The 27,424-nt window shown below is 36.9% G+C and overlaps 1 protein-coding gene across 2 annotated transcripts; it reads right to left on the reverse strand.

Annotated features, from left to right (window-relative positions):
• Positions 1-4,192: 4,192 nt before the first annotated feature.
• Positions 4,193-27,071, reverse strand: PCF11 (PCF11 cleavage and polyadenylation factor subunit). Of its 2 annotated transcripts, none has more exons than XM_032359665.1 (16): positions 26,554-27,071; positions 22,720-22,845; positions 20,649-20,837; positions 20,125-20,319; positions 18,104-19,221; positions 17,521-17,701; positions 16,930-17,413; positions 14,811-16,375; positions 14,044-14,143; positions 10,583-10,702; positions 9,766-9,871; positions 7,942-8,125; positions 7,001-7,156; positions 6,661-6,753; positions 6,135-6,170; positions 4,193-5,301 (listed from the first exon to the last, which is right to left on the reverse strand). In XM_032359665.1, the coding sequence occupies exons 1-16, from the start codon at positions 26,743-26,745 to the stop codon at positions 5,086-5,088; spliced, it is 5,061 nt and encodes a 1,686-aa protein (XP_032215556.1). In that variant the 5' UTR covers positions 26,746-27,071; the 3' UTR covers positions 4,193-5,085. The 2 variants fall into 2 exon arrangements, with proteins under 2 accessions (XP_032215556.1, XP_032215557.1); XM_032359666.1 differs by having other exon boundaries at positions 17,323-17,413; positions 26,554-26,858.
• Between the last annotated feature and the right edge of the window lie 353 nt (positions 27,072-27,424).

A 27,424-nucleotide genomic window follows, 5' to 3' on the forward strand; every position in this document is an offset into this window, starting at 1 on the left:
AAATATATGTATACACTTATTATAGCGGTAGCATTTCAGATACAGAAATGTAAGCTCTTCATTTTCATATGCAAAAATTTCAGAGTTTACTATCAAAGTGCTAGAAGAAAATACAGGAATTTGCTGTTTATATTTTAGGAAGTCCTTCTTAAGTAATATCAGCCCCAGGGATCACAGAGAAAACAAACATTTAAAAGATACATTACCATGAAGTTTAGACCAGAGGTAGACAATGTTTATTATCAAGTCTGAGAAAGAATAACTCTAGAAAAACTAATGAGCAAAAATGATGAAAAATACCAAAAGCAAGTACACCTGAAACTAATGAATGTTGTACGTCAACTGTACTTCAATTTGGGGGGTGGGGGAATGAACAAAATTTATTGAACTCATTAGGAATGCTCTGCACAGCACTATGATAAAAACTAAAAGATGGATAATGAGTGCTAAAAGAGGTCTGAAGACCCTGCTGGTGAGAGATTAAATTGGAATGACCCAGGAAGGACAGTTTGGCAGTATCTGTTGAAACTCTAAACATACGTTACCCTTCAGTCAGAAACTATCCAGTTGTAAAATCTTCAAAGTAACGTTCTGTTGTAGTAGGATAGTCATTGCAAAGTGTTATGGTTGTAAATAATTAGACACTTTAATATCCATCAGTGAAACAGTGCTGAATTATGCTACATGCCTATCAAATACTACACAGTTGTAGAAATGAGTTCTACATTATTAACATAGAAAAAGATAAAGTGAATGAAAGGCAATTATATATGCAATCTCATTTAGTTTAGTTTTGTTTTTTTTTAAGATTTTATTTATTTATTTGACAGAGGTCACAAGTAGGCAGAGAGGCAGGCAGAGAGAGAGAGGAGGAAGCAGGCTCCCCCCCTGAGCAGAGAGCCCGATGCGGGGCTCGATCCCAGGACCCCGGGATCATGACCAGAGCCGAAGGCCGAGGCTTTAACCCACTGAGCCACTCAGGAGCCCCTCATTTAGTTTTTTAAAGTTTTTCTTCAAAGAATGTAGAAGATTAAATCTCAGTATAGAACAAGAAAGATGTAAAAGACTTTTCCTATATTTTTTAATTTTACAAAAATTCTAAGTAAAAATACAGAAGCACAGGAAAACATGTATTGTTATAAAACAAAAGTATTTCTTATGAGCACATGGGTCAGGAAAGATTAAGAAGCTAAGAAAAAAACTGGTTTGGCAGTTACCAATTATTGGTAACACTCAGAGGAGTCAAGATATAAAAACCCCGGATGCACAGGATGTCAAGGTAAGTGAGGAACTGACTGAAGGAAATGTCTCATGTGAACCATTCCAGAACACACTGAAGTGGGAATCTTGGCATTCTAGAGAAATGGAGCTCTGTGTAAGTAGGAAACTTAAGGTTCCACCTCTTAGTTTTTCCAGAGGGCTCTGTCTAAATCCCCCATAAATCAGCTTTTTGCATTTAGTTCCAGAGGAGGGAGCGGGGCCAACCCCAGGTCAAAAGTTCAATTAAATGTGTTTTGGTAACCAACTTCCTTATGCCTAAATAGCTAAATACTCTTCTCTTGCTTCCCAGGCATTCTTGTTCTCCTTTCGTTGGACACCTCTCCAAACTTTCACCCCGCAGTGCTTTTTTGCTCTTGTTTAACTTGCTCTTTCCCACCTGCACAACTCTGTATAGGATTAGGAGGAAACCCTACTTTGAGAGAAGTTCAGTCCCCCCCCCCTTTTTTTTAAGCCTGACTCCATTTCTACCTCGATTACCTCTTCTTTAGTCTGCTAAAAACTTTTCACTTGCCAGCACAGTGAGATGCCATGTATTTTTCTGAATATTTTGTATAAACTTCTTGTAGCATTTAGTAGTTGCTAAACAGGTTGTAAACAAAGTTTGTTTGGGAAAACAAAACAAATGGTCTATTTTGGGTTTAGTTTTTACTTGAAAATCTGAATTTTTATTATATAGGTAGGTCTTTTTTTTTTCTGAAGCTTATTTTTAGTTAAGTAACATAACTATAGTATTTTCCAGAGCAGTAAAGTTAAAACTAGGTTTTAAGTAAGCAGATTATGTTAAAATCAGAACATAGAGGGTACTCACAATGAAATTTTCAGGTTTTGGGAAATGTTAGTTCTCACAAACTTCAGCTGTTACTTCAAAAAATATTTCATCTTACATGAGGCTTTCTTGGGTTTTCCTTGCTACACTTTCCAGTGTAGCTTACCTACTAGTTTTAATTCCCATTGATCTGTGTTGACTATTACTTTTCCATCTTTTGGGGCTACAAAGTCATTGTTGTTTCCTAGATCAGTTATCAGATCTAGCTATTCATTTAAGTTACCCAAGGGTTTTTTAAAGTTAAGATATAATTGACATTATTTGCATGTTGGAGCTTTCTAAATGGTAGAGGGATCTCAGAGTCTGCTAAGTGAGACCCTTCAGAGACCATCTGTTCTTAATATTTGCTGATGGTAATGCAGTGAAATTTGGGGGCCACACATCTAAATCACTGCCCAGTATCCAACCACCTACCTCAAAGAAAAACTAGGAATTGGATTTTCAGTTCCAACTATTAAGTACCTGTGATCATCTCGGAGGAAGTATTACCCCTCTGCCACTTCAAAGCTAATTCCTTTTGTGCTATTGATAAATCTCTGGTCTGTCAGTCATCTCTCTTCAACAGGTCTCCATTGAACTCCTTTTAACATGTATGTTAAACATCTTTTTGTCTCATTCTAACTACAGTTAAATCTCCAGTTAAATTTCATGAAGAGTAGCTCATAAAATTTTGTCACCGCTCACCCTCACTACCCCATTGCAACTAGTGTTAACACCAATAATACTCACCTGTTCTTCAATTTTTAGGGGTTCTTTATCATCCCGTATTTCCTTGGCTTTGTTTACTGCCTTTTTTCAACCATTATGGATTTTGTGGGGTTTTGTGTTTTTTTTTTTTTTCCCTCAGTAGTACTTCTTTCCCACCCTCCCATTTAAGAGTTTAATGTTTGCTCCTCAAGGACCTTTCCTTGATCCTCTTCCTTTATATGGATATTCTTGATACACTGGTAGGTGTGAATGTCACCTTTCTTTGGTCAGATACTTGTTTCGTTGTTTTAAGATTTTATTTATTTATTTGACAGATAGAGATTATAAGTAGGCAGAGAGAAAGAGGAGGAAGCAGGCTCCCTGCTGAACAGCCCAATGCGGTCTCGATCCCAGGACCCTGAGATCATGACCTGAGCCAAAGGCAGAGCCTTTAACCCACTGAGCCACCCAGGTGCCCCTCTGGTCAAATACTTTTAAGCATTTGATACAAGTTACGATCCACCCCCCAAAAGAAGACAACAGAAAATTTTGCCTGTTCTTGGATTCAGACCCCAGCACTTCTTCCATGACAGTGTTGATTTACATTTGGAAGTTCAGCTATCACAATGTGTTCTCACTTCTCAAATCCAGTGGACACCTACCGGTTTTTCTTACTGGACCTTTCTATAATAATTGTATTGACAGTCAACAATCTCATAAATTTCTGTTCACTTGATTCTTTAAAAAGATGCAGATAGGATTTGTTTAAATTTCTGGTGGCCCCCATGCTCACCAGTATAATACAAACTTCTAAGCATAACTAAGAACACTTCATAATCTTCAAAGTTGTTGGGTTTTAACCATATAGAACAATTTGAAAACACATGTTTTCAAGCCTTTGTTTGCTGTCCATTCTCCATACATACCCTTCCCACCAATGTGGACTCCACTCCTAGTTCTCCTAAACCCAAATACCACCACCTCTGAAGTCTTAACCCACTTCCAGGTAGTCTGATGTACCTACTCAAGGAATTCTTTGTAATTGCAGAAATACTACAGAATAAAATGAAGCAAAGCTAGGTCTACATTCCTATTCTACAACTTTCTCAGTGATTCAATCTGTACATAGTAGATGCTATCTACTATGTATGATTATAAATACCAAAGAAGAAACATCTAAAAAATTTGCCAATGCCTACCACACAGTAAATGTTCAACAAACTGGCTTTCATTGTTTTATATGCCCCTCTCCTCCAATAGATGGCAGAAAAGATTCATCTTCCATCTCAGAGTTCCTGGCTTATAGCAGGTGCCATGTTCACATTAAAGAATGGTGATAAAGACATAAGAAAAGCCACACTTCTAAAGCCATTCAAGAAATAAACAGATACAAACCGGAAGTTTCTTCATCATTCTATTTATTACATGTATGAATATTAACATCTCATGGTATCCATCTAATTCAGTCAAAACCAACAAAGGAAAAAGGTTAACCATGTTTCAAATGAACATTCTTACAGATTCCCCTGTAAATTAAAATAGAAATATGTTCATCTGCATTAAATTGTTTGACATACTTGAAAATGTCATTTTAAAAAAAAATCACCTTCAGTACTTAAATATATTTGTTAATCGTTTGATGGCATCAGTGTCCAAGTTCAATAAAAGTTGCTTCATTAGATACTTTTCAAAAATGGACATCTAGATGGTTCTCTATAGCTAGAGAGATATATATGCAAAGTCTTATTTCGTTTTTAAAAATTTTCAAATCTGGCTTTTCTATTTGAGAAAAGTCCTGCAGTGCTCTCTCAGACCCTTCTTTTGAAGGATAAAACTAACCAGAATTTGCTTCTTTAATCATGGGAAGCTACTAGAAAAAAAATCTTACGTTGAGGTTGCTGTTTAATTCCATTTTCACCCAATAAAAAGTACAGAAACACTGTCTTTATTTGATGGTGTGCATAAATATTACACTCCATGGATAGCAAAAATATTTTTTATTTATAATTTACAGTTTCACAAGTGAAAATCGTACATTTTTACACATACAATTTCATTTTGTTAAATTTGCACACATCTACAGAACTTTCACACAAGAAGCACCTGAAACTGTGCAGGCAGTAGGAAATGCAAATACTAAAATGTATTTATTAACCAAATGATAGCTGAAGGCCCTGCCTCAGCTAGACAATTTATATAGATATATGTCTATATATACATAAAAAATTCTTCACCTTCTATATCCAACAGCAGCTTTTTTTAAAAAGAAAAACATACCTTTCTCATTTTATTTAAACTGACTCGACTGTATCATTTTCTGTTTTAATTTCAGTGGGTGCTGCTATGCTTTCCTCTGTACAAGCTGGTGGGGTATCAATTCGTTCTTCCTTAACTTTGGGACTTTCACAGGGTTCCTGCAATTCGTTTTTGACAATGTTCAACATAATGTTCAAAGGGTTTTCAACTGGTGTCTTGCTGGGAGACGGTGTACAATCAAATGAAGATGTCTACAAAATGAAAAGCTCTGTAAGTTCTGATTAAAGTTCAAAATACCACATTAAATGACTAGTTTTTTAAGACCCTTGTATGGGCAAAGAAACATACATATATCAAATCCAATTGAAATACCTCCTCCCCCATAAGACACGCCATGAAAGCAGCCAAATAAAAGGTATACATACTGAGCATTTAATACGTGCTCAGCAATGATCTATGCCAAGAAAAGCAGTAACCAATTTAAGGCAAAAAGAAGTTGATAGACGTACCTCTATAGTTAACCCCACAAACATGGTAACTCCTACATATATTCTGGAATTTTTATGACTATCCTAATTTCAAATACTCTGACCTCACAAACCATCAAAATGTCCTAGAAAGTTCTACTCTTTTAATGATCTAAATAAATCTTCCAAACTGCCTCCCGAACGGTTTGGCTTAAAGAAATGGGGTTACTCTCAAACATGAAAGTGTGAACGTCTAAGGTCAACAGATATGTCAGGTTTCACTTGTGATCATTTAAAAATTATTCCTATGTTACATGGCTAAAAGGCGGGGGGCAGTTAAGTGCTACCCATTAACTCTAGAAACCTGTTCCCATCATGATCCTTATCTTCAGTTTCTCTAACATTTCACTAGGCCTACTGCTCTAGAATGGAATACAGAAATTTCAAAAATTTAAATCAGATCCTATCAATCTAGCATGAATATTTGAACAACCTAAATGACACATCAACGCAGCTCAATACATCAATAAGGTTAAAATAAAAATATTGCTCTGATGCAAAACATAACAAAATTTACTCATGTAAATGAAAACAAACCGTAACCAAAAAGAACTTACATTTTGATAATCTTCATAACATGATGGATGATAAATCTGAAGCAAGAAGAGAAAAAAGTAGGTATTCACATGTATATTCATTTCTAAGGGACTATTCTGATATGATTAATTTACACCAGAAAACAGCTATCTTTGAAAAGGTAACGAAACCAACTGTTACAAATGTGGGTTAAAAAAATTCCATCCCAATTTCTCCTTTAACTTGCTTTATACGCTTAAACAGATAACATGATACACTCTGAAGACAGTAACAGTTCTTTATAATGAAATACAAACTCAAAATTAAAGTAGTGTGGTTAGGGAGAAAGAAGACTGACTAGATGTAGTAGACCCCATCTGGGTTTATCATTACCTAGTTACACGACCTCTTATATAAAATAAGATGGCAAGATACCTTCCAACTCAAACACTGTAACTAAAGACAAACAACTTTCTTATAAAAATAAAAAAACAAACACTTTTCATTCAAAGTGGCAAGTTCCCCCCTAAAAAATAATCTTAACAGTTACAAAGAACTGGAAATTACCTTTCCATCTACTCTAATAGCATTCTTTAAATGCCATTCCTCCTCTTCTTCATCCCAGTATTGTTCAAATTGTTCTTGACAGATTTCACAACTCTAAAACAGAATCATAAAATGAAATTTACAGAACACATTCAATCACATGAGGCAAAAATATATAAACACTTTATTAAGTAGAAGAAGGAATTAAAGAGTTATCTGCAGTTCAATATATAGTAGAGATACAAAATAAGTTTTAAGGATCCTGCATTCTTCCATGCAAAAAGAGTTAACATTTCACTGTCGCTGATCACTGATAAGGAAGCTGGGGCATTACCAGAGGTAGAAAATTTAATACTCTTACCTCAACTGCTCCAGCTGGTCCAGCAGGTACACTTTGGAACTCCTTTTCTTTAGCAGCCTCCTGAGTTTTGAGCACTACTTCTTCATGCACCTTTTCAAAAAACTGGCTCTTTGCACGTTCTTCTAAATCAGCTATTTCCTCGAATTCTATCCAGTCCTTCAAAGGAGTTGATTTAAAATGAGTATTTTCATTTGTTTCTAAACTTTTACTGCTTATCTTCAATATAATGCATTGAAAAATGATACATCTGTCTACAAAACACTTCCTTTTTTTAAAATTCTACCTTCTCTGTGAACCCCCATAACTAACAGCCAAAATAAAGCAACTACTGAACAATTAAGATTCTAATGTTCATTTTCCATTACCTCTAGAATTACAAGTACTGATTTTAACAAGATAAATTTACCATGCAATTTTTACCAAAGAAAGTCACAGAAAAATTAGAATTTTAGAATTGTAAGAAACATGTCCCACTCTTATCTCAACAAAAACCAAACACATACTCTTCAAATTATTTAAAAATACTTTTTATATTCTAGGGGTCAAATTCTATTCAGAAAACTCATAACTCCTAGCAATTTAATTATTAAAAATTATTTTTATTAACATATAATGTATATTTGCCCCAGGGGTACAAGTCTGTGAATCATCAGACTTACACATTTCACAGCCTCACCATAGCACATACCCTCCCCAAAGTCCATAACCCAACCACCCTACCTCTACCCCTCCACCCTCCAGCAACCCTCAGTTTGTTTTGTAAGATTAAGAGTCTCTCATGGTTTGTCTTCCTCCCGATCCCATCTTGTTTTGTTTTTCCCTTCCCTACCCCCACAAACCCCCCGCCCTGCCTCTTAAAGTCCAGCAATTTTTAAACAAATACACTTAACGGTATGATTTAAAGGTTAAAACATGGATTGGAGGATATATTGATTACTTACGGTTAAACTGTAGTACCAACGCCTATGAGTGACTTTTCTGCTAACATCTTTTTCCGTTCTATTTTGCCGATAATGCCAGTCCAAGTGATCTGCATATACGTCTGTCTGTGATGTTGTAAACCTCATTCCACAGGAGTAACACTGAATACCAGTGTACAGTCGATTTATAACACTATCATAACGTCTATTTTTAAAAATACAGAAATCATCTTTAGTTTTGCTGTCAGGGCTAAATGGCTTTTCAAAAAAAGGCACTTAAAAATATTTCAGTTTTCCATACTTTAAAAATGGTGAAGCCATTATTACATAACAGAATGATGTTTCAGCCAAAAGCCTGCTGAAACAATACCCAAAATTCAGTATTATTCTCTAACAGTGTGTCAATAACCCTCTTTAAAATAACTTTGGTGAATTTTAGAATATGGGCCATGGTCTATCCTCTTATTGATAGGCCTGGTGCAGTTTTCTTTCCAAATAAAAATGGACTGATCATCTGCAAACTGCCCTACCCCTCATCTAAAGAAAGTAAAAGTGGTACAGAAGAAATAGTAATAGTACAGATTACTAAAATGAAAAATTAGACTAATGGGTAATTGAGGTTAGCATCAATTCTTAAAATTCTGGGCTCCCTATCTGGAAAGAAATAGGCATATAAACCAACTAACTGAACAAATATGGCAGTTATTAACTGTTAATACTAAATAATGATTTAATAAAAAATGGTTTTATAACTATATGGGAAGAGTTGGTAGGACAGTAAAAGAGCTAGCTCAATCTTCATTTTCAAGAAGTGAAGAGATTGCCTAAATGTGATAAATCAAGAAATGTGACAAATCAGAAACACAGGCAATCTTTTAAGAAATAGAGAAATAAATGAAAGGTACCATAACTAAGAATTAAAAATAGTTAAAAAATGATTCTAGGTGAGTATTAGTACTAGAAGAAAAGGATGCCATCTTTTACGATAAGCCTTTATTATAAGCCTTTCATTATAAAACTTTAATTATGTGAATTACTTTGAAAAAAACTTATTATAAAAGGTATAACCATTAGGTGCCTATATTTTTATAAGTACCCATAAGGATATAATGAGCCCATAAAGCACCTTTAAGGTTTTTTATATAAGTGATACAAGCAATAGACTATTAGGAAAAAATATGCACCAAATGTTAAATGAGTGGTGATATGTGAGAAATGTAGGTTAATTTAATTGTCTTGATTTTATTTATTTGAATTTTCTAATTTCCTTTTTTTGTTTTTCAAGTAGGCTCCATGCCAAAGTGGGGCTTGAACTCATGTCCCAGAGATAAAGAGTTGCATATTCTATGGACTGAGAATTTTCTAATGTTCTACAATGAACATGCATTACTTATGAAATGAAAATAGATTTTTAAAAAATTTCTTAAATAACAGACTATAAAAATCTCATTTTCATATCTTCAAAGGCATAAGAATATCAAATACAGAAAAAAATGATTAAGAGAAATGAAGATATAAAACAAAGATGAGAGTATCAACAGGTAATATTTTAACTCCCCATATTCACTATACCAAACACAGATAGTAAAAAATAGTAATTCAGAGATGGCCTTTTGGCCTAAATTACTTGTGCAGCAGACATATTTTAAAATAATTTAAAAACTTAAAAACTTCCTGAAGTTTATTTTACATTTATTTCACTAATTTAAAAATAAGAAAAACATGCTTCCTAAATTTTATAAACAGTAAGAGGGGTAAAATGAATAGCACTAATAATAAGATCCAATGTTTAAAGTCAATGTCCTTTTTATCTTAAAAAATTAGAAAGAAAATCAGATTACATACTGTTTCAATTCTTCAATTGTAAAATTGGTAAGATCTGGAACATTTTGATCTTCATTTTGATCTTCCTCCTCTTCAGGGGGAGGCTGAACAGCAACTTCATTTACTTCTTCAATTGAAAAAAAGAAAACAGAACAAATTTCTCAATACCATTCTCTAAGCATTCTTCTCTTTTTTTTATTTTTTTTTTAAATAATTCAATATCTTTATTCATTACAAAATGACCACCTGAAAAGTCAAGTTACCATCTAGCACACATTTCACTATCCCCTATCTCCTTCCCTTCTGGTATCCACCAATCTGTTCTTTATGTCTATAAATTTACCATTGTTGTTTTGCTTGTTCACTTGTTTTGTTCAGATTCCACATATCTTAGCATTCTTATCATAGGGCAACACTACTGTGTTATAAACCTAGAGAATCCCATCTTATCTATTCATTGTATTTACTGGCCAAGGAAACAAATATAATTCTTTATTTTGATAAATGAAATTAGGCCTGATTACTTAGAAGTCAATTTTCATGAAATTTTATTTCATCAATATTCAAATTATTTTTAAAAACTAAATGAGTAAGGAACAGTGAAGAATCTGCATGATATTTGCAGGAATGTTAATTGAAACAATGCACTATAAAGGTATTAGTGCCATCTTAAAAAATTTTTGAAGAATCTCACTATTAATCTTATAATGAGATTGATTTCCAGAAAAAAAAGTCAATTACTGTAAAAACTTTTATCATAACTTATATCATTATACTATACATACATCTTTGTAACTAACTGAAATTCTGTATAGATGAAGTATAGAACCATACTTACGTGTTGTAGCTGAATCAGGCTGAGACAATTTGAGAATTCCTGTTTTTAGCAGTTTTGAAAATAATTCATTTACATCCACCTGACTGAGATGATTATCAGGATATGCCTTAGGAAGACCGCCTTTAAAAAAATAACACTCTTAACTGAAAGAACTTAAAAATGCGTATTATACTAAGCATTTTTTAAAGTTTTCTTCAAGATGCCTTATCACCAACAAATTTGACAAAATCTTGTTAAGAATGAGTGTAATTATCTCAGAAGATCATCAAATGAACTTTTCATTTAGGTTAGCAGGTCATCATCTCTTAAAAATATATTCTAGGATAAATACTAAAACCTAACACTGAAAACACTGGTACTTTAAGTGTTTATAATAGAAATGCTTTATATGTTATTTTTTTAAAAAGTTATTACCTACATTTGCCTAATTAAATCCAAATCCATGCCAAAGAAGAACAGAATACACAGAACAGAAAGCCTCATTCTCCCTTCTACTTAAAGCAGCACCACCTTTAGCTCCAACTTCCACCTTTCTCACTTTCTATCTCTCATCTTCTAACCATATTGGGAAAGACAGTTTTGTATAGATGAATTGACTGGTATCTCACAGCACAGGATTTCCAAGAGAGGGGGAAAAAAAAATACCCAAAGCCTAAGTGAAAGGATTCCTGCCTCCATCCTCCTCCCATGACTACCCAAGGTAACTAATGCAAGATAAGCCACGTGACCCACAGGGTACCTGCCCCTCTGACCTTGGCTTAAGCATTGCACTTGCAAAGAAGCTCAGGCTACTGCTGATCAAGCCCCATGTTGGGCTCCAAGCTCAGTGGTGGGGAGCCTGCTGGTCCCTATGCCCCTCTCCCCACTTGCTCACTCCCTCAAATAAATAAATAAAATCTTAAAAAAAAAAAAGTCAATAAATCCTGCTATAATCATGTCTGGCATATAGCAAATGATCAATATGTTTAAATGAATTAATGAACACGGGGTGCTTGGTGGCTTGGTCAGTTGGGCTTCCAACTCTTGATTTCAGATCGGGTTATGATCTCAGGGTTGGGGCTCAGCGGGGAGTCTCCTTTAGATTATTTTCCTCTGCCCTTTCCCCCTACTCTCTCTCAAATAAATCTTAAAAAAAAAAAAAATGAATATATGAGCATATAAGTAAATTTACTACTAAGAAAGGGGTGTTTTTACTTTCATTTTAAAGAAATCTTAAGAGAAGCTGAATATAGAACAATGAATACTTTTCATATCTTTATTTTCTTTTAATAAATTTTTTAAAAGATTTTATTTATTTGACAGACATCACAAGTAGGCAGAGAAGCAGACAGAGGGGGCGGGGAAGCAGACTCCCTGCTGAGCAGAGAGTCCAATGGGGGGCTCGATCCCAGGACCCTGAGATCATGACCCGAGCCGAAGGCAGAGGCCAAAGGCAGAGGCTTATTAACCCACTGACCCACCCAGGTAGCCCTCCCATCTCTTTAAAATTTGAAGTAGGAAGGCATAGCTAACATCTCACTCAATACCTCCAACCTAAAAGAAAAATCACATATTTTCTGTGACATGGCTATGCCCTGTATGTATACACATGCACACCAAAGTTATAAACACAGAAAGAAAATTTGTTTTATTCTCCTACGAAAAGGGGAAAAAAAATCGCAGTTTTTTGCACACTATCTCATGCCACCAACCCCAACACAACAAATCCTCTACTCAAAAAGAAAAACTGAGGGGCGCCTGCTGGGTGGCTCAGTTGAGTTAAAGCCTCTGCCTTTGGCTCAGGTCATGATCCCAGGGTCCTGGGATGGAGCCCTGCTTCAGGTTCTCTGTTCAACAGGGAGCCTGCTTCCTCCTCTTTCTCTGCTTGCCTCTCTGCCTACTTGTGATTGCTGTCAAATAAATATAGACGGAATCTTTAAAAAAAAAAAAGTTCTAAAGGAAAATATATTAATATAGTAGAAGTTATAAAGTACTTTTCCATATACTACCTTATTTGATTCTCTTAAAAAAAAAAAAATCACAGGCAAATACTGACTTTGTTGTCTTCTGTCTACAGAGGAAGCAAATGAATCACAGAGAAGATATTTGCTTATACCCTGCCCACCTATAAAGTAGTATAGCTTCTAACATCCTGGTCTTCTGATTTTAGATCCCAATTCCTTAATTCCCTTTTCATTATAATGACAACAAACAACATAAGAAAATTAATTAATCCTAATTGTCAATCCAGAAGTTTTTTTGAAAAAGCTTTCAAATTAACTGAATGAACTCTTGTGATGCCACAGTTTAAGAACAAAAGATATGGGGCGCTGGATGGCTCAGTGGGTTAAGCCTCTGCCTTCCACTCAGGTCATGATCTCAGGGTCCTGGGATCGAGCCCCACATCAGGCACTCTGCTCAGCAGGGAACCTGCTTCCCCCTCTCTCTCTGCCTGCCTCTCTGCCTACTTGTGATCTCTGTCATATAAATAAAAATCTTTAAAAAAAAAAAAAACTAAAGCATAAACTAAAGCTTGGCTAGGACTTCCCTAGTTACTTTAAAAGTTCTGGAAAACTTTTAAAACTTAAAAGTTCTGGAAAATTTCTTAAACTAAACAGTGCCACACTAGAGCATGTTTCCGAAAATGTCTGTTTTAATGATTCAGAAATAAAGCAAGTACCACTATAATTTGGTTGGGTAGTTCTCAGTACACTAAAACTTTGTAGTTGTTTTATAAATCACCATTATTTATATACTTCCTGTTATACTAAAACTAAAATTCACTTTTAAAAGCTCTCATATCCAATACTGTTATTATATCCACAGCAATACTGTTATGCCTCACCCCATAAAAGAGCTTATTAGGGGACCTGACTAGGGAGCCACACTTTTTTCCTACTTTTTGTTTTGTTTTTAAATCAGCCCTAGGCCCAATATGGAGCTTGAACTTACAACCTCAAGATCAAGAGTCACATGCTCTACCAACTGAGCCAGACAGGTGCCCCATTTCTATTTTTTTTAACTCAGCATGTACAATTACTATTTGAGAGCCCATAAAGACATGAAAGAATCCACTTTATAAGGCAATGTTCCCAGTACTCACTTAATGTTTACTGGATTATCACATACACATAGGCACAGAACAAAAACTCAAAATATCAAATAAGTGAGATTTCTGAGGTTTATCATTTATGTCATTTTACCTCAACAAAAATGTCACCCTCCTACCCCATCCCCTAAACTTCCCTTCTCTCTCTTTTATGGTCTACAAAATCCTGGCTAACCACCTCTAGCTTTAAACAGGATCAGTGTGAATAAACATCAACAATGTAAACTCAGAAAGAGAACAAAAAACTTCCAGCCAGATTAAATTTCCTTAAACTGCATATGCCCTCTCAAAATCATCATTTCCTAAAATCGATAAAGTAGCTACTCAACAAAACAATATATGTTTGAAAAAACAAAGTTCAGAAAGTACATACCTGAAGGATTCTGAACAAATGCTCCAGGATTTTGTGGATGAACCGGCAAAAACTGTTGTCCTTGCCCAAATGCTACTGGCTGTGCAACACCAGTAAGAACCTTTAAGAAAAACCTTGGTTTTAAGAACATCCATTCTATGTTTTAATTAAAACTTTTAACAATTTAAACATATATACTGAAAATATAATAAGGCCTGTTTTCTACAATAAAAGTTTACAAGTGTAACTTGACTGGGTCACTTCATTTCTAGACTTTCTACAAAAAAGTAGAAAGTTTCACAGCATTATAAGGAATGGAGAATGTGAAGCTTCCTAGAAAAGTTTAAGATACTATGCAAATATAAGGTAGCCAGTAACCTGTGTGACCTTACAGGAACCACTTTACTAGTGCTTTCCCTTTTGTTTTCCCTTATTTTACAAACAGAAATGATAATCAAGAGATGTGACCTATACACAATCATAACAGCTAGTTAACAGCAAAGCTGAGGCCAGAACTCCTGAATTGACTCCTTCCCAGAGATATCAAACTCTGCTTGAATTATCAATCTATAAATTCTTTTTTGATCACCCTGCTTGGTCGCCATACTTTGCATCACAAAGTAGACTGTAAAAGACTACTACTGTACAGACATACAAATACTGTATTTGTTGTCCAGAGTGAAGTAGGACTTCTATATGTTGCTGCTATGTAAACAAATATCCCAAAATATTAAAAACAGTTCATATCTGCATATAACATCATTTTAGAATAACTGCAGCCGACTTACCTGTTGAGATGCCTGAATATTCCCCACTGTTATTGGAGCAGGTAAATTGCCAAAGTTTCCAAATTGGGAACTCTGTATATTCTTTTCATCAAAATAGTGTCCAGAAGCTCTGTTAAGGGGATTGGAGAAGCTCTGGTTTCCAGGGCCATGTGGTCCATTAAAATTTGGTCCTTGAGGTGAATCAAACATTTGTTCATGTCTTTGAAACTGTAGTCCTTGGGATGGGGCATTAAAAGCATTGCCAGGTGGATCATTATATGGACCAGTCTGACTGAAAGATACTGATTCAAGCCTCTGTGAAGGATGATTGTCAAATCGTGAGCTTTGAAGACCAAGAGGAATATCGAACCTTGATGCTTGCTGGTGTTGTGGACCATCAAATCTTTGAGGTACACCATCAAATCTTGGTTGAACCTGCTGTCCAGGTGGTCCATCAAATCTCTGTGGGCCTGGCTGACCAGTTCTTTCAAATCTAGGACCTGGCTGCCCATGTAATCCATCATATCTGGGCAAAAGAGATGGCTGACCTGGTTGCCCATCAAACCTTAAAGCATGACAACCTTCAAATCTTGGACCACCTTGACCCAGAGGCCCTTCAATTCTCAGGCCACCTCCTGGCACAGAAGGACCTTCAAACCTCATTCCACCTCCCTGTTGGACTAACGGTCCTTCAAACCTGATCCCAACCCCTGGTTGACCATGTGGACCCTCAAACCTAAGGTTCCCACCGAGCTGATTATGTTGTCCTTCAAACCTCAAACCGGCTACTGACTGACCATGGGGGCCCTCAAACCTCATTCCAACTCCCTGCTGTAGCAAAGGGCCTTCAAATCTGATCCCACCTGCTGGCTGACCATGAGGTCCATCAAACCTCATTGCAGCCCCTGATGGACCATGACCACCTTCAAATCTAAGTCCACCAACAGGCTGACCTCGGGGATTATCAAATCTAAGTCCACCCACAGGCTGACCATGCGGTCCCTCAAACCTTAGACCACCCACAGGTTGACCCCGATGTCCCTCAAACCTGAGACCACCCACGGGCTGGCCCCCTGGTCCTTCAAATCGCAAACCACCTGCAGATCCCTCAAACCTCAGACCAGGAGAACCTTCAAACCGAAAACCACCTCCTCCTGCTTGACCAATCGGCCCCTCAAACCGCAAAGGTGTCCCTACTGGTCCTGGAGGACCTTCAAATCTCAAAGGACACCCACCTCCTAGCTGACCTTGTGGTCCTTCAAATCTCAAAGGGCCACCTCCCCCCATTTGTCCTGGTGACCCATCAAACCGAAGAGAACCTGGTGTAGGAGGTCCATCAATTCTAGGGCTTAATTTATTAGGTCCGTCAAAAATCATCTTGGTTGGGCCATCTCTTGTTACTGATGGCCTACTAGGTCCATCAAATAATGGTCTATCTTCAGCTAAAGCTGTAAGTCGCTGATTTGTATCAAGGCCGGCAAATCTTGATGCTGGGCTATCTACAAATGGTTTATCTGAATCTTCATATCTAGGTCGCTTAAGTGGAAAACGATCATTGAATGGTGATCTCTGCTCTTCTCGTACACCTTTTAAAAAGGAAAAAAAAAGTTACTTTTCCTGGAATCTGAATTTTTAATCAAAGTATCTCCAATCTTCTACTTTCATGTAAACGGTTAGCCAGAACTATCCAAAACTATCTCACTTTATTATGGGGGAAGGAAAAGACAGCATAATCAAGCAGCAGGTAAAAGAATGCCCGCTGGAGTCAGACACACCTGGGTTAAAAAAAAAAAAAAAAAAAAAAAAATCCCCATTCTGTCATCTAATTATTTGACTTTGAGAGCAAGTTATTTAACCTCTCTGGTCTTGATCCCTATCTGTAAAATGGGATAATACATATTTAATTGGGTTGTAAAGATTAAATCAGATTACATATATAAGGAACCTAAGAAAATACCTAACACACAGGGTGGCCTAGTAAATATTAGCTCCCTTCCCTTCCCTTTGAGGGGAAAAAAACAAAACAAAACAAACAAAAGGTAGTCTGAACAGTCACAAAAATCCATCCCCACTTAGCTTGTTCATTTTCCCTTCACTGCTGTGTGATTCAATAGGCATAATCTGATTTAACTTTTTCTACCTTTAGCAGAGACTTGCTCGTCATGTCTTCTCCGGCCCTCATGGGGTGAAAGATTCTCAGCATAAGTACGACTCCCAGATATAGGAGAAAGACGTCTTGCTCTTTCACTAAATTGTTCTTTTCTGTCAAACTGTGCTCCACTATTCCTACTTGCATGTTTACTTTTGGATGGCTCACATTCTATTCCAGACAACAAGGCATCAGTCAAAGGGTAGTCAAAAATATCAGGATCTAAGAGATCAAGTCTTGGAAATGAATGCTGAACCTGTGTCCTTTTCAGTTTTGCTTTATGTTCATAGTAGGTTAATTCAGCATCAGATAAGAGAGGTTTCTTTTTTAATCCACCTTTATTTTCTTCTGTAGGACTATCCCGTACACTGCATCTATGTTTACCTTCTTGATACTGAAATAGCTGTCGAATTTGATGCACAACAACAAGGAACTCATCCTGTGTAATTTCACCAGATGCTAAACGTTCACTCGTCTGTGTAGGGGTGATAAAAGGAAATCAAATATTTTAAATATAAGAAGTACTTAAAAAAAAAACTTAGACAAAAGAGAATAATGACTACATGTGATCATAGTAACTACCTTTTGAAGTAATTCTCTTTTGCTTGCAAGAGTTAACTCTTTAGGAATCTGAAGATTGGCATCTACACTTAATCGATGCTGCTGCTTTGGGGCCCGAGGTGACAAAATTCCTTTAGTGCTTGACCAGCTCTCCCTATGCCTTAGATGAGGAGATTTACTATGTTCATCACCCTGTTGTAAGCTGGAACCATAAAAGCAGTACGTTACAGTTCATAAAAAATTTTTAAATTTCTCAAAACCATATTCCAAAAGATCTGGTTAAAATAAATATATTTAACTATAAAAGTTAAAACGATTAAGAGCACAAAATCTGAAGTCAGGAAAATCACACATGAATTCTAATTTTTCCATGTCCTAGATGTGCAGCTTTAGGTAGACTAGTTAACCTTTTTAAACTTCAGTTTCCTTATCTGTAAAACAGGAATAATAATGGTATTTCATCCAGAGAGTTTCTATTTATTAATAAATAAATAGAAAAAATAAGTACTAACTATAGCATCCAATAAGTATCACCCAATTTTTAAATTAACACATTTCAAAATGTACAATTTATTTTCCTTGATTAAAAATGTTAAAATCCTACCTTTTATTTTCTTCCCAACCAGATTTCCATCTTTTGGTAGACTTGGAACTTTGCCAATTTTCTACATTCTCCTTTGGTTCAGTGCCTGACTTTGTAGAATGTTGATTTGCACCTTCTTGTGGTCGTTCCTCTTCAGTCTTTTTTATTCTCCTTGGATCTCGAATATCTTGTTTATTACTTCTCTTGGCATTTCGCTCTTCCCTAGAAGGTAGCGTAAACTCTTCCATATGTGACTGCTTAACTCCTGATTGCCGAATCTTACCAGCTTTGGGTGTCGAAGTTGGAGACATACTCCTCTGCCTTCGTTTGGGTGACCGCCTATCTCTTCTCTTCGGAGAATGTATAATTGGTGACCGAGACTTGGGTGATCTCGATCTTGATCGCTTTCTAGTACTTGATCTCCCTGGTTTTGTCCCTTGTTTTTCTGATTCTTCTGTTGTTGTATCCTGCTTTTGTACGATGCCATTGATGATTTTATTTCTACTTCCAACCAGTCTGTGTTCAGATGATTTCATGTGCTCATCTTTATCCTTTTTTTCTGTAGTTTTTCTCTTCTCTTTTACATCATCATCTTTGCTATCAGTCTTATCCTGAAGATGTTTTTTTAACCTCGGATCTCTCTTGCTCATATCAGACACCCTTGCACTTTCAGATTCTTGATTTTTCAAGTCTTTTGTGTGGGATAATTTGTTTTTCAAAGGTGATGGTGATTTAGATTTAGATTTAGATTTAGAATCTAATTGGTCAAGTTCTTTCTTGGTTATTTTTTCACCTGATTTACTTTTCTCTTGCTTGGATGAATTTAGTTTTTCAGAGGGTACAGTTTTGCTTGTCTTAATATCAGACTGGCTCAATGTGTTCATTAGGAATTCTTTCCTGTGACTCTGATCCTTTCCATGCGAAGAATGTTGACTCATCCTATTAAGACGGGGATCCCGATTAGTTCCTTTCAAATCCTGAATTTGTAAGGATGGACCTGGACGGCTTTTCTCAGGTTGCACAGGAACCTGATGGGGAGGTTTAACTGCCATAGGGGTAATTTGTGGAACATGTAATTTGGATGGTGCTGATCCAGGACCTAAGTTGGATGTCTCCTGCTGAACACTAAGAGATACTGCCTGAAATACAAAATAAATGTTCATGTTAATACATAAAACATGAAGATTTTTTGTCAGGAAATCAAAACCTAAAGAATGTAATGTTTATTCAATAAATCCATTCAATAATACATTTATGCTATATACTTCTTGTGTTCAAGTAGCGATTAAAATGAAAAGAAGAGAAAGTCCATGTACTTTTGGAGCTTCTTGTTTCTTACTAGTCCTTTACTTTGGGGTTTTTATAATATTTTCCTAATTATTCAGGATTCTGAGCCAGACTTCTACTAAGAAACTGCTAAATAAATCACTGTATCCCAAGTGCACAAGTGTCAAAGAGTCATTCCAGCTAAATTTTAGGTCATAAAATTTATTTCCTCCTAATGTCAATGATAATGAACTTAGAAAATTTTGCCTTCCTCTACTTCCTCTCAAATTCAAGTGTTAAGTAAAAGTGACTTAGTAAAAGGTCATTCATGCAGGGGAATATGTAATCTTCCTGCCCTCCTTACTTTTGTGACGACTTTTCTTTTGTAGGCTTCTAAGAACCAGATTTCTACTCATGAAACCTAAGCTCAAAAAACATTAAAGACTATGTAAAAACATTCACAATAACCCACCTACCATCTTGGGACAGGTATTAAATTCACCTATGTTAATAAAACTAAGGTGCTATCTTAAAAGATAGCAACTAATAGAAAAAATATTTGGAATAAAATAGTGTAGTTTACATTCAAGTGCCTTTTACAGTAAGGAATTACAAATTTGGTCTAACATACCATAATCTGCAAAATTAAAGTGGGAAAAAGAACACACTACTAAAAAAAATAATTTGTTTATACAATTCAAACACAAAATACTAATTACTTCTCTTTACCAGAAGACAGGTTTAAAATATTTAAAATGCCAATATCTTCTACTTACCAGTTGTGCCTTAGCTTGCTCTAGCTCAAGCTCCAGCTTTTTCTGCTGAAGTTCTAACAACTGTTTTTGTTTTGCCAGTAACTGCTGCCTTATTAGTTGTTCTTGGGTAAGATTCTTTTGTATATCAGGAACAATTGGAGGAGTGGAGATGCTAGGGGAACTGACCACTGTGCCAGGTGTTGAAGGCTCTTCAGGCTATAAGAAAAAACAGTGGGTTAAAAAAATATGTATTTCACAGCTAAAAAAGCAGCTAAGGGGGAAAAAAAATTATCAGCTTATCTCTTAAATACTATCCATAATCATAAATGGCCAATCATGTTTAAAAGCAAACAGAAAATTTTTCAAAAATTTAAAAACCAAAGTAAGCATATTATGTGATACCTAAATAAGGAGAATGTATTTTTAAATACACTGTGAACCTGAGTGGAAAAACATTTTAACTATACTGACTCAGCACAGGGCAGTCTTGAGATTTCTTTCTAGCGAGCAATTTTTGATAAATCAAAATTCATATGAGAACTTACCGATTTATTTAAAAATTTAGGATTCACATGGATGCTAGATGTATTCACATTGGGGGGCAGAGGTTTAATGGGCCAAGCAGGATCTAACGAATTGACTCTGACATCCAGGGCATAAAGTTTCTTCAAAGGGAATATTTCATCCCATGTGGAACGTAATTTAAATAAACTTTTTCTAGTATTTTCATCCACCTAGAACAACAGAACAATTCTATGGCTTGTTAAGTTACTATAGAATGTTTTAAATATTAAGTATTAAAGCTACATACATCTCTGTTCTACTCGATATAGCAAACATTCTACTCATTCACAAATATACATAACAATAACTTACTAAAGGTGTATTTGGTTTGTAAACATCAAGAAATTCCTCCCTCAAAAAAAAAAAAATTGGAAAAATTAGTCGCTATCCCCTGGCCTGTATAAAGCAAACTAAGCAATAATTTATGGTTTTAATAGTACAAAATGTTTCCAAATTTTAGGGACTGACACAGCATTGCTTAAGTTACTTACTCTGAAAAAAGTGTAAAACAACTAGAAAATAGGCTTAAACTTTATTAAAACAAAACTGACTCACTAACCAATTTCCTGCAATACAATTTGGTTGGCATCTATGAACAAGTTATTTGTGGTATGGAAGTCACCTTAAAAACTGAAATCCACGAAAATCCTACCCACTGATGAGTTTCAGTTTTATATAATTTATCTGCTCATGCTTGTGATGGGAATAATAACAATGATATTCAAAAACTAGCTATCATAGAAACCTAGTACTTGGAAAAACTGAGTTAGAATTTTAACTTTAGGTTAAAGCCTTGACCGTATTCAAGTCTTTAGAGAATTGTATTTACTATAAAGTCATTTTCATCAAATGCAGTATCAAGGCCCTATTAAATCCAATAAACGGTATTCTACCAAAAACCCAACTAAATTTGAACATAATGAAAATGAAACCAAGAGGCTAGTTTAGTTCCCCAGAAGTTGGGGTCTCCTTAGACTACAGCTTCAGGTAAGCAGTCCTTAGCCAAGGTCTATAATACACTATTAACAAGCTTCTTAATAAAATTTGAAATACAGCTTTCCAAATTTCTTCTGCATATACTAACAGTATTTTTTCTAGGAACTTAAAAAAAAAAATTACTCCAAGTAGCGGCTACACATTTTCTGTTCTTACAACAAGTAAAATCTCATAATAGTTCTTTCAAAATAATCCCAGTTCCCCAAGTCTGACAACTAAGAGTTCTCCAAACACAACAGATGCAGCTAATAAAAGAACTATCAATTTTTTGTTAGGAAACATATTTAAAACTAAATTGCTTATAAATGTCCTTTTGCTCAGTGTTAAAGATAAAGCCTTCCAGGAAGAGAATTGATTACTCCAGCAAATCCCTTGCCTTCCTCAACAAAATACTCTATTAACAAAACTATCAGATACAGATACAATGTTATGGAAGGAATCTGCCATCTCTAGGTATAGAAACTAACAAGCCTTTCTTCTAAACACTAAGTGGGAGTTAAAAGTATTTCCAAAATAACCTGAAGCAATTAACTAGCCCACCATTCACACATACCTAGAACATTCACATAAAACATACTTGAACAAAGAAACAAGAGAAAACATTTCTAGGAAGAAAAAAAAATCACAGAAGTTTCAGGCACCAATCAAAGGTTGAGACACACTGGAAAATTATGCTTTTCTTTTTCTGATAGGAATAGTCAACATCCTAACACCAGAAACCTAAACAATGACATGTGAAGTACTCTTGACAGCTTCAGATCTTTTTGCCCACGTTCTAGTGATGGAACAGATCTTCAATCAAATGAACAAACACAATTAAAAACAAAACAAAACAAATTCTAAAAGCAAACCCATCTATTCTTGAATGGACAATGTAAAACTCCTAGAATCTGCTTTAAAAATCTACATAAAACACTAACTTTAGAATGGTACTTGATAAAGATCCAAAAGAATAAAACATTTCACCACCCAAGAAAACCCAACACAAAGACAGTATTTATTTCATCAGGAACACATTTTTTTAAAAAATTCAAATGTTTCTAAATGCATATATACCTTTTCAAACACACAAATAAATGTTGCAACTAGATTTTTAGTAAAGGCAGTGAGATACTCTCTTCCAACGTTTTTCACGATAGAATCCATAAGGTACATAACAGGAAGCTTCTCTGAGGAAGGAGCCTGAAGTGATAAAAGAAACTGAGAAGTTTAGTATAACGAATTGTCACCACACCATAGAATTACTTTTAAAAGTGAGGTTTCAAACCTACAATACAGAATTCCATTTTCATTGACCCTAAATACTTTTGAGTTAACCTTTATGAAACTTAAATGTTCAACCAAGTTCTCATCTCTTACAATGATCTTTAGTTGAGCATATAAGCTCAGAACTACAAGAAAAACTGTAACCTTTAATACATTTAACATTCAATGGAATGTCAGGTTCATATGGTAAAACAAAAACAAAAACAAAACCTGTGTTTTAAGTGACCACAGGGTAACAGGGGTATTTTCTGTAACCCAAGTGTAAGTTTTTGTGACATTAACTTATTATAGTGTGCATAGACTCAATGAAGTTTCCAGACTTCTGGCAGAAACCCTAATTTCCATAGGCATATTTTATATGTTAAAGTCTATCATACTTTTGTTACCTGTAAAATCATTAGGATTACTTCTCTATAATCCAATGAACAAAGAAATTAAGTACACTTCACATATGAAGTTAATGGCAAAAAACACTCTTGCACATGAACATGCAGGAAGGTGCAAGTTGTTACTGATACAAGAAAAACTGGATGGAGCAGCTGCTGAGTCATGTAAATCAGGTCGAACTTGACTCTGGAAACCAGGTTTTGTCCTGAAGATTTTCTTCACAGCATGGACTCTCCGTCGAAATATTTTTCCTCTGACATGCACAAACCAGAGTTTCTAAATTTGTGCAAAGCCAGTGTGGTGATGCTGATACAGGTAGCCCTTTCCAAAGCAAAGAAATGTTGCCCCAGTTCAACTGCAATGCCTACCCAGCACTGGCTTTTAGAATGTACAGCAAGTTTCCAGAAAGCATCAGCAGGTTCACAGACTTGAGGAGCATTAAGACACACCATATAAACTAAGTGTTAACTCCAGCTCCATAGGAGCACCCATGATTTAAAAACAAAAACAAAAAAGTCATCCCCATTTATCCATCCCATGTGTATTGGAATCTTAACCCTGAACAAAACTTACCCATAGCTACCTGTAGCTAGGGTAGGCTCACAGTTCTGCAGTACACAATGCCATTATTTCACAAAACCAATTGCCCATACAAGTGTGTGGAAGTGCTCTTGCTTCTGATAACACCTTTACAAAGTTGGCCAAGGAAACCCTCGAATAGCTCTGTATGAAAAATTTCTTACGGTCCTTTCTAATTAAAGGGTTCACAAGGCCACTGCATGTGGGTAAACTAGTAAATACCAACATGTCAAATGCTTTATTGCTGTGTCTTTTTCTTACCATGTTATGTTTTACACCATTTTAGTCATTGTTGTACTTACGAAGACAGGCTCTCTTTAAAACCAAAATCTGTTCAGTAGGCTAATTTTTTATTGTACAAGTGAATCCTGTATGTAATATTTTTTCACTACTACTGCCTCATGGGGAGAGTTAAATTAGGTGTGAATCCTTAAGTTTAGTAACGCTGAGACGCTAAGAGAATAATGACACAAACATTCGCCTCCAGAAAACACAAAACCAAGCCAGTTTGCTACCAAATGACAGAAAATCCCTCCCCTCACCCTCAATCCCAACCCTGATTATTTCCCCGGTGACTTTTACATCTTTTCCTCAACCTGGCTTTCCAAAAATAACCAGGAAACGTGTGCCCAAAAAAAATAATAATAATAAAAAAATAAAAAAAAATTCAGCTTTTATCAGCAAATAGTCCATCTATTTTCACCACTCTGTGTAGCCATACACAAATACAAATTTTAATGTGGTCACTATAGTCAGCATTTAGTTTTCACTTCTCGAAGGTCTTCAGGATCCATTAAAAACCAGCAAGGAAACTGTGGAGTGACAACCTAAACTGCTAAATATTAGGCTCTGTGGATATTAGTAATCCCGAAAATACTAGGTAATTAGATTTTTTTAATCAATGTTATTTTTTTTTAAAGTGCAGTTTCTTTTTAAAAAGGCATTCAATGTCAAGTTAAGCCTTCAACAAGGCAGAAACTAAGTTTTCACGTCCAACATGTTTGTGGTATCAATAAAAAGGATGTTGAGTATGAGGAATGCTTCCTTTTTAAGTCTCATACTTTAAAAAAAAGAACAATAGCTGTTTCAGACATTCACAGGAAAAGGTGAATGAAGACTTGTATTTTAGCTGTCAGACTGAGCATGACAAACTTGTTGGGCCCTTAAAAACAAAACAAATAACCTTTACTTTTTGTCCTCTTTAAATTAAGGAATGAAAGGACCACCTGAAACCGTGTATCTTGTGAACAGATTTACCCAAAAGAGTGGATGGAACCTAAAGAATGAACCCAAGTCACTTAAAGACTTTTGTTTAAAACACACAACCACGTAGATAAAAATAAGTTCTTGGAAACAGATTCTACACCTTACAAAGGTAAATAAAAAAGACAAGTACATATTTTATATGTTTTATTCACAAATTTTATAATACCAGTCACACATTTCAAAACCATTTATTAGAGTCAGACCACTCAGTTGTACACTAGACAGAAACCGCCTCTAAACAATATATTGGTGGTTGTTGTTAAAGTGGCCTTTTAAAAGGGGTTCACTCTGCTAAAAGGAGGCTCATCCTGTTAATTTCAATCACTAACAACTAGAAAAAACTAAACCGTAAGTACAAGCTTGAAAAATAACTTAGAACGTAATACTGGGAAGCTATTAAAACTCATTATGGTAACTAAGTTTAACAGTAACTTAAATGACATATCGCTCCCACATGAATCCACAGAAGAGGAGGACTACAGGGAAATAAAGGGTGGCAGAGGACCACTTCTGTCAAGGGGTGAAGAAAAGCACGTCTTCACTATCAGGGAAGGGAGGAAAAGAGAAAAGGAAGAGGAGGAGGGACTGAACTTTTCAAAAAAAACTACAAGTTACGTGTTACCCACTGGGCCAGTTCTCCACCTACAGGTTGGATAAGATCTCCTCCCCCCACCCAAACCCCACCCTCACCCCCAACTTCCCGTATTTTGGGGCAAATTAGACCCTCCGATAGGAGAATACAATTTACATCTAGCCGCCCCCACCCCAAAACGGGGCTGACGGGTGTGAGCAGCTGCCTGGCTGGCAGGGAATGGATTCTCCTCTCTTCCCTTTCGCATCATGTGCTTTTCAGGCGCCATGTTGGGCTCCTAACAGGCGGCTGCTCCACTCGGGGCCAATTCCCTATTCCCACCCACCAACAGCTCGCTCCCAGGTCCCCCTTCACCTCCTTCCAACCCACAGAGCACAATTACCCAAAAGGGTACGGGGGGGGGCAGGGGGGAGCACTGGGAATAGGAGACCCACCACCCCACCCTCCCGGGGGTTTAAAATGGTTTTAACTCTTACTTCCCCACACCACAAACTGCCTTTTAAGTCTCCCCCTCCCCAAAGGGCTCTATTCAAAGCGTGAGTGTCGGGATATACAATGCGGTGGCCTAAATAGGGAGTTGGTAAGCGGAAGTGGGACTCCACCCTTTATCCTCCCCACTCCCTCCCCCACGAGAGAGGCCCACGCTCGAAGCCTGGGCCAAAGACCGAGCCTGAGTTGGAGGTGGAGGGTTGGAGAGGAGGAACACTGTCCCCCTTTGGATGGAAGCGAGACCTGGGATGAGGCTGACACTAAAATCAGGGAGTATTAGAAGAATAGGAGGCTGCGGGGTGTATAAAAACCTTGGCGGTTTGGGCCTCGATGAGAGAGACGATCTCCTTGGCGAAGGGCAGGTTCTCCTCGGCTAGAATGGTCAGCATATTGATGTGCGGTTTGCTATTGAAGGTCAGGTCTTCGAGTGATGATTGATAATCCCGACAGGCGTCCTCCCGGGCCCCCGCAGTACCGGCCTCGGCCGGCGTCTGCTCTGACATTGCGCCGCGGCCCCCCTCCGAGGTCCGCCGCAGCTGAAGCTGAAGCCGCTCTCGACACCCCGCCTCCCTTCCGACTCCTCTTCCTCTCCCCGGGTCTCTCGCGGCTCCGGCTTCACCACATGCTGACCGCGGAGGGGGGTTGGGGGACGACACAGGGGGAACCTCGGGTATGAAACGCCGCCGTCTCAAGGGTGATCTCCGTCCACTTCCAGCCGCCACAGACGCTTCTTTCTCCACAGACACAAAATGGCGGCGGTAGTGGCGGCTCCAGCTCCGAAAATGTCTGTGTTCCCAACCGCTGCGTCGTGCGAAATGAGCAAGGGGAGGGGAAATGTGCGGTAAAAGGGCGGGGCCGTTGGAAACGCCAGGCGTGATTGGCTCAGCCAGCAACGTCACAAGCCCCGCCTTCGGGCCTTCCGCAGGACGTCCTGGTACCGCCTTCTTCTACAGGCCCTACCCGGGCTTTCGCAACACCTCCTGTTCAGAGGTGCGGTAAAAAAGACGGCCCCTCTCATTGGCCGATTCATAAGAGACTGTTCGGTCATTTGTTACCATAACAACCCATTCAGGGAGGCCAATAGGCTTGGGGGAGGCTGTTCCCTTGGCCCAACCCAACCAGTTTAAGGCAAAAGCTCAGCCGTTCCCCGTCTTCGTCCCTCCCTCCGCAATCCTCTAGCCA

The sequence above is a fragment of the Mustela erminea genome, chromosome 9 (genome assembly GCF_009829155.1).
Source record: "Mustela erminea isolate mMusErm1 chromosome 9, mMusErm1.Pri, whole genome shotgun sequence".
Taxonomy (NCBI): domain Eukaryota; kingdom Metazoa; phylum Chordata; class Mammalia; order Carnivora; family Mustelidae; genus Mustela; species Mustela erminea.

Excerpts from the sequence above, each read along its gene's own strand:
- PCF11 (XM_032359665.1), bottom strand. The coding sequence starts at position 26,745 with ATGTCAGAGCAGACGCCGGCCGAGGCCGGTACTGCGGGGGCCCGGGAG. Across the intron at positions 17,414-17,520 it reads AAAGAGAATTACTTCAAAAG|ACGAGTGAACGTTTAGCATC; the intron begins GTAGTTACTATG and ends ACCCCTACACAG. Across the intron at positions 9,872-10,582 it reads GCCTGATTCAGCTACAACAC|AAGTAAATGAAGTTGCTGTT; the intron begins GTAAGTATGGTT and ends TTTCAATTGAAG.